Source organism: Notothenia coriiceps, unplaced genomic scaffold (assembly GCF_000735185.1).
Source record: "Notothenia coriiceps isolate Sejong01 unplaced genomic scaffold, NC01 NC01_scaffold00037250, whole genome shotgun sequence".
Lineage (NCBI taxonomy): Eukaryota > Metazoa > Chordata > Actinopteri > Perciformes > Nototheniidae > Notothenia > Notothenia coriiceps.
This window is the reverse complement of record NW_011369951.1, coordinates 2,257,850-2,265,639: the sequence shown is the minus strand read 5'-3', so window position 1 is coordinate 2,265,639 and position 7,790 is coordinate 2,257,850. Positions and strand designations below refer to the sequence as shown.

Here is a 7,790-nt window from a genome sequence, read left to right as displayed (position 1 = left end):
TCGCTCACGGAGGCCCGTCTTCGGCTGAGAACGGATCATGTTTTCTTGACTACCAACAGCGTGCAGAGACGTTGGCGCCCGCCGGCAACCGCGCGGCACGCAGCGGCATCTGCAGCCAGAAAGCTCGGCGGGAAGGCGGACAGGCGGCTGTATCGGGCCGTGGAGACACCCGCCAGAAGTCTTTAACGCAACATTTCGGACAACAGCGCGAAGACAATCATCGCCTCCGTGCGTAAAACCCGGGAAACGGAGGGGCCTCAGTAGTGGCCCTGGAGGTCGGCGGCACGGGCAGACGGTGCCTCTCTCTTCCGTCAGCCGACAGCGCTTTCGCGGTGACACGGACTCTGTGTGCACACGGGAGCTCAACGGAGCGGTAAGTCAGCTCGAGGAAGAACGTCCACGTAGGGTGGCCATGACCCGGGCACGGGATTGAGACGGGCAACGGCGGTCCGCATTGCGCACAACGCGGGGGCCCGGGGGCCGGGCGACGTGCAGTTTCTAAAAGACGTACGGCGGTGAGGCCTACTACCCCGTGTTTGTGGCATCCGGAGGACAGGCGTTTAAGCTGGGATTTTTGTGAGAGCGGGACATTTACTTTTCCCCTCCCTCCGGAGCACGATTTTGTTTGTGTAACTCATGGACTCCTTAGTGGACGTTACAGAAAGCCGTTTGGTTGATGCCCCTTAAACGTTTTCTTCCCCTCGTGTGCATACTTGGCAGTCAGCACGCGTATGACGGCCTGGTCGGGGCCATCCGCTGTCCGGGACACGTTTTCTCAGCCACTGGTTGGCCCGAGTTTCCAGACCTCGGTCCGCCTTGCCCACCCTTCTCTGCGCTTACCGCTAAGCATGGCGTGGAGCACCACGTCCACTGACCCGAGGGGTCCCTGTTCACACTAGGGACCGGCGGTTGGAATCCCTTCTAAGCTGGCTGTAAGCGAGGTGCGGAGTCTTCGCAACCATGGAGCCGCCTGGCATTTGTCCCCCCGCCACTCCGACAGTCCCTTGGCCCTTCCCCCACTTGACGTCGTCCCCACAACAAACCGCAACGGCGGTTGCGTCGCGCGGATTATCCGCCGACTCCAACGACCGCCACTTGACGCTGATGCGTATCTGTGCAGGCCAAGCACATTAGCCAGACTTTTCGGCGCACTCTGGCGTACGTGCAGGAGTTTTCATGGGTGACCCTGGTAGAGTGGCATACCACAAAATGCCCATTGCCAACCACCCCTGCGAAACATTCCCCAAACGAAGCATGACTCAACCGCATTTGGGAACTTTTTTGAGTTCCTGCGGATGCCTTCTTGGGACTCAAGAATGCCGCTCAGACGTTCCAGCCGCCTGATGGATTCCTCCTGCGGGACCTGCCGTTTCGTTTCTGTCTACCTCTACGACATACCCTCGCGCCAGCGCTTCAGTGCAGCACCCTGGTTCCACTCCGACCCCTTTCTCACCAGCGGTCACGGATTAATCATCATCCTGCAAAGTGCCAGTTCGGGGTGTCTACATGTGGATTTTTCTGGGGCACCCCGCGCGAGGGCGGTGGCTGAAACCACTCGCCGGCGAAGGTGGATGGCTGTTCGCTTTTCCTCGCCGCGTCACAGCGCCCCCGGTCGCCCCTGGTTTCTGTGGATGGTGGACCCTTCCTACCGCACCCGTTTCATCGCCGGGCCGCACCAACATCATGCGGCCGCCCCGCTGTATGAAAGGCGTCTGAAAGGCAAGACCCCGTCCAGGCGATCGACTCCGGACGCTCAGAGGCCGTGACGTTGCCTTTTGCTGAGGTTAAAACCGCGTTGCGCCCTCAGGCGGTCTTTGCTGGGGCACACCCATCAGTCTGCGGCTCCCATCTCCATCACAACGGACGCAGGTCGGACTCCTCGCGCGTCGCGCGGTGCACGAGGCAGTGGGTGGAGGTAGGCTTGGCGTCGGTGATGACGGCTATTACACGGTATACGCAGCGGTATTTCGAATCCCCGTCGTGTATGGATTTTCAAACCGTGACGTCACAGACTGTGCGCCAAATCACAGATGCGGTGTTCATTCTATTACACTGACACAGAGTCTTGACAGGGACGACAATTGGTTGTAATGCACAGCACAGCGCCCAGCAAAGGGCAGGGGAGGGCAGTCCGTACTTTCCCCGCTTCAGCAAGCTCAGCACAGAGCTGAGCTGAGCAGATGGGCGGCAGCATTTGCCGGCCCCGAACTCCGACAACTAGTAAAGAAAAAAAATGGCCTCTGGCGCCCTGTTTGGGAAACTAGATTATTGGGTTTAACTCGTCGCCAGTGACTTCATCCAGCAACACAACGCAGAGACAGAGGCCACTTCCTGTCTTTGCGGAATATTTTAAGACGGGGTGAGTGAGTGTTGACATTTTTTAATCCTATGCCCACACTGGTTGATGGGTTTTGTAGTCGAAGTCGGACAGGTTTTAAAAACGAAAGCATATATACGTGCTAAAACATTCACGGCGAGTAATCCAATGAATCAAAAATGGAAATAAGGTCTTTTTACACATGCACGGAACAATATTGCCAAACCTAGTTAGTGAAATATAGCAAAATGTATTCAATAGATCAAGTATTTACTCCCGGAAAAATGTTTATGTATGATGATATATTGTTAACTTAGCTCAAAATGGAACAAAGGTCGGGCATCCTACAAACGCCGTCCTGTATCTCGATCTCAAAATGTGCCATTTGCAAGCAATGTGTGTCATGTATGCCGAGCCTTTGTTTTGCACTTGCGCGCACGTCGCGGCACTTTGCGAGCGTCTACTGCGTACTGCCCGGGCTGCAATTTTACACCGAACATATAATATACCGTTCGAAACATCTATTTCCCGCGAACGCACCGCTCGCTCAAATCGACCCAATCATCATACCGTCATTATACCAGTATACCCACGGTATGATGTCAGACAAGGTATGACGGTATGAAAAAAATGATACCGGCCCAAGCCTAGTGGAGGGCGCTTGGCAGCCGCTCGCCTTTTTTCAACCGGCCCAGCTGACGCCCAGAGAATGCAGGTACATGCGCCTTTGACCGAGAGCTCCTTGGACTTTTATTGGCCGTGCGGCACTTCCGTTTCATGCTGGAAGTTTGTCGACCACAAGCCGCTCACCTTCGCCATGTCAAAAGTGGCGGAGCTTGGTCGGCACGTCAGCAGCGCAGCGTCCTACATATCGGAGTTCACTAACGACATTAAGCACGTGGGCGGCAAGCTCGAACCTGATTGGCTGACTTGCCTCTCCCAGAGTCGTCCATCGTGCGGCCAGTTGGCCTGACTATACTCGCATGGCGGCGGACCAGGTCACAGATCCCGGCGTCCAGGCTCTGAAGGTGGAGGGCGCGGGGCTGCGCTTGGAGGACGTGGTGTTCGGTGAACGCGGGCGTTACCCTCCTGTGGGTGACGTCTCCACGGCCTGTCGTGGCCAGTCGTGCCGGCCAGCTGAACGCCTGTGTTCGAGGCGGTGCACGGACTGTCCACCCCGGCGTTAGCCTTCGGTGCGCTTTGGGTGGGCCGTGAAGTTCGTCTGGCATGGCAGGGTTAGACATAAGGGTAAAAAGCCACTGGCCCTCCGGACGGTGGAATTGTAATTATCACTGGCCCGAGCATTCGTTCAAAAAAAAATCGACTTATAATGAAAAAGATAACACATTTGTTGCAATAGTAATTTATGCACTAAACTACATTATACTTGTACTACAACATTTGGATCATCAGTTCTGTCCTCATTTTCCTCAATTGATCATATTTGGTTTATTAAAATAAATGATATTCGGTCATTGTTAAAAAATGTCTGGCTGTTTATTATGAGTTATTATTATTTTATAATCGCCCTTCTGCCTTCCTGTCCATTAGATTTAGAAATGTAATGGCTTATGTAATAGCATTTGATTAGAAACCTTCATTATCCTATAATTGTTGGGACATTTTTCCTATAGCCATACCTTATATTTTTCTACTCTTCACTTACTTGTCAGCATAGGTCGGCTTTGATGTACACTACAATATGTTATATATCAAAACCCAGTTAGATTAACATTCATTGGATTGCACACTTTTTTGTTGTTTGGATATGTAGCACATTATACATGTTTAAATAGCGCTTAATGACTGACTGAATGGAAAGGGGACAATAAATTGAAAATCTTTAAAACGAAAAAAACGATCATGAAAATGTTTCCAAAAAATGAATAAACCATGATTTTGACCACTTTGTTGTTCAGATATATCACATTTGTAACTTAAATGATACATTAATTGAAACAAATACGGTATAAAACTGGAGGAGGGACTCCTCGTGAGTTTCATATATTTTTTCACTCCGCTGGGAAACTGCTCTCATGTCAAGAAGCATCACATCAGTGCATGCACTGCATCGTCCAATCAGTGAGCGATACACAGTAAGGGGGCGGGGCGAGTGTCTGAGGATTTCATCGGAGGATGGTCTGGTGGTTCCTCGATTATAGCTCCTCCATTATCGCTCCTCGATCCTCCGACAAAAATCAGGATATTGGGACGCTACTCAAGATGGCGCAGACAAATCAACTTCCGGTGAGACCGGGAGTGAGGAAATGAAAAATAAGAGAATTGAGAAGGGCCCCTTGAGTGAGTGTACAGAGTGGAAGAAGTACTCACATCTTGTGCTTGAGTAGAAGCACCAGAGTGTAGGAATACTCGGTTAAAGTAAAAATCCTGCATTCAAAATGTTCCTCAAGTAAAAGTAGAAAAGTATTATCATCAAAATATAGTGAAAGTAGCGACAGTAAAAGTAGTCATTGTGCAGATTGGTCCATTTCAGAATAATATATATGATATGTTTTATAATGATTGATCATTAAAGTGTTCTCAAAGCTGGTAGAGGTGCAGCTAGTTTGAATGAGTTTGTATACTGCAGGGTAGCTTGTGAAGTGTTGTACTTAGTTACTTTACACCACTGGTAAGTTAGAATCCAGTACTGCACAAGATAAATGTGATAAACATGATAGCATTATAAATCAACTTGTCATAGTTAAGCCTGGATAAAAAACCTCCACGCTTACATTCACAAAAATGGTTGAGTATTAAGAGATTACATTTTTATTTATTCTTTCATCATAAATAAACCAATCAGAATTGCAACTTATTCAATATCAGACAACTTTATTTTGGCAAACTTCTTGTTTAGCTGCATGATAATAACAACATGGCAGTGAAACATTGAGAAGATTCGTATTGTTAATCATTAAAACAAAAATATTGAAAAGAATATCAATTTTCAAACAACGTCGCAGTCACATGATAAATTAAATTTTTTAATTAACTTATTTGCAGCTTGTACCCTAGAAAAAGACATCTGTTGGACATTAAAAGCTTATTTTTGGAATGTTTTTAAGTGTTTCTCCGTCACTTCCCGGGGCAGAAGGGGCAGGAGTTGTTCTTGCTGGACTGCAGCCACACCCGGATGCAGTCTCTGTGGATGGTGTGGCTGCAGCCCAGGGGGTGCCGGCTCTCTGGGTCCACGTGGTTCTGGCACACCAGGCAGGGCTTCAGAGGCCCGGCAGCCTGACCCTCCTCTGCCGCTCTCTGCGGGGGGGGTGTCGGCCTCTGGATGGGGCCCGGGGGTGCGGGCCGGCTGATGGGCCCCGGGGCCGACCTCTCGTTCTGCACCAGCTTGAAGCCCACCTGCTCGATGACCTCTTCCATGGACATGCCGGCCAGCGTGCCGCGGGAGCTCTTCACCTGTTGGAGCAGCGACGTCAGCTGAGCCCTGTTGCATTGTGGGTAGCGAGCCCCAAGCTTCTCGAGGACCTTGTCGAGTTTACCGGCGGGGGCGGAGGTGGCAGCGGCGCCGGGGGGAGGCGGGGATGGAACTGCAGGATGGACAGGCTGAACGGGAGGGGACGGAGAGAGACTGGGAGGGGGGGTCACCCTCATCTGAGCTCTGATGTGGGGCTGGAAGTGAGGCGGGGGCAGGTAGACAGGCTGGTGCATGGGTGGGAGGGAAGGCTGGAACTGGTGTGGGGGTGGGGGGTGGTTGTAGCGGTGGCGGAACTGGGGATGGGGAGGAAGTTGGAACGGTTGCTGGTAAAAGTGTGGGTGTCTCTGGGGAGGGAAGGGTCGAATCACTGGGATTGGAGGAGGAGGGGGCATGAACTGGGGGCGGACCAGGGACTGCATCACCTGGTTAAATCTCAGCTCAGCCTGCAGGAAGAAATAAGAGTTAGCTATAAGTCAAGATTCAAGGCTTTACTGCCATGTGCACATTAGCTACAGTGTAGATATGGCAATGACAAACTGAAGTCACAGGCTCCTCCAACAATGCAACATACAAATACAATTGAAATAGTGAGTCATTCAGTAAACATTTAAACTCTGACCCGAGGGACCAACACTTTAAAGAAGAGCGGCTCTCCACCTTGAGTATAAATATATCTCCCCTTACAGATATCCTTTTGGTGGGGGTTGTCTTACCATAGGGACCTGGGGCAGTGACGGCACGTTGATCCTGGGGAGGGTCTCTAGCTCCCGGCCCTGCTGCAGCTGCTGCAGAACCTCCTGGAAGCGTCCCTGGAGCTCCGCCTGGTTTCTCCGCACCAGCCCTTCCTTCTTCTCCCACTTCTGCCTCTCCTGAGGGTACTGCTGCGGGAACTCCGCCCTGAGCGTGTTCAGGTACTGGCCCACCTGGGACAGGTCACCACAGGGTCAACATTGGAACGTCGGGGTCTGGTCATAGTCTAGTTTCCAGCAATGTGAACCCGGAAATGTTGAGTACGCCAAAATGTATGATAGAAATGTAAAGTAGTGGGTCCCCAGCACATGGAAACTGCGGGATGCTAACTTGTATATGTTGGGCATATAGGCTATTTAATAGGGATGCACCGAATATTCGGCCACCGAAAATTATCGGCCGAAAATGGTTAAAAAGGCCCTTTTCGACCGAATGTCAGAGAACAGGGTTACGTTGATCATACTCCGCATATTTGTCCGGGTGTTTTGATTTCAAGTGGTGGAGTAATCCCGAAGTGGTGATAGTCTTTGCAGTTACACCCCCTCGAGAAATGTCAGCTGAACACGTTTTACAAATCGCAATCCGCGCCTCTCTCTCTGATATTTTCAAATATCTCCAAGCGGCAGACATGTTGGCTGTGAGCCAGCCGCGAGCATGGTCGCGCGCCGTGCTTGTCGCCGCGTTTTGATTACGTCATCACAACAACACGTACCAAACGTATAGGTGCATTTGTTGTTGTTGAAGGCCTGGCTGTTACAGTCTTTATTTACACTATTTTGTTGTAGGCCTACTGGCCTAGATGTTTATGCAGTTTTAAAGCACCTTGGCTTTGTTCTGAATGCACTTTGTTGTAGTTATCCTACAGAGAAAAGAAAATGCACTTGACTTGGAATTAATGTACTGTATGCATTCAAAAGTGCTGAATAAATGTTTTATTATTTAAGTTAAGTTTTGCCATAATCATGTCTTTTTCCATAATCAGGTAGCTGAACAACATTGGTAAAAAAATGTATACAATATATATATATATATATATATATTAATCATTTTCGGCCTTTCGGCATTCCGCCAACTGTTTCCTATTTTCGGTATCGGTTTCGGCCAAGAATTTCCCATTCGGTGCACCCCTAGTTTTTAGATGTTGTGCCTGTTTCAATGCAAGTGATAAAGGTGAGGGTGTTGGCTTTTTTTTAACTTTTGATCAAGACTAAATGAATAATAAAAAAATGACCTTTAATGAAATTTCATACAAAAATGTGTTTCTTTATTTGCATCCTAATTATTATTTTT

General features: G+C 49.7%; 1 protein-coding gene across 1 annotated transcript in view; it reads right to left on the bottom strand.

Moving 5' to 3' along the window:
* Nucleotides 1-5,135: 5,135 nt before the first annotated feature.
* LOC104967173 (WAS/WASL-interacting protein family member 2-like) overlaps nucleotides 5,136-7,790 on the bottom strand; it is a 12,242-nt gene continuing 9,587 nt past the window's right edge. Inside the window, exons 6-7 of the mRNA XM_010796589.1 lie at nucleotides 6,464-6,691; nucleotides 5,136-6,193 (exon numbers count right to left, since the gene is read on the bottom strand). Of these exons, the coding sequence (XP_010794891.1) occupies nucleotides 5,396-6,193; nucleotides 6,464-6,691 (1,026 nt within the window). The 3' untranslated portion in view covers nucleotides 5,136-5,395. The remainder of the gene's footprint in view (nucleotides 6,194-6,463; nucleotides 6,692-7,790) is intronic.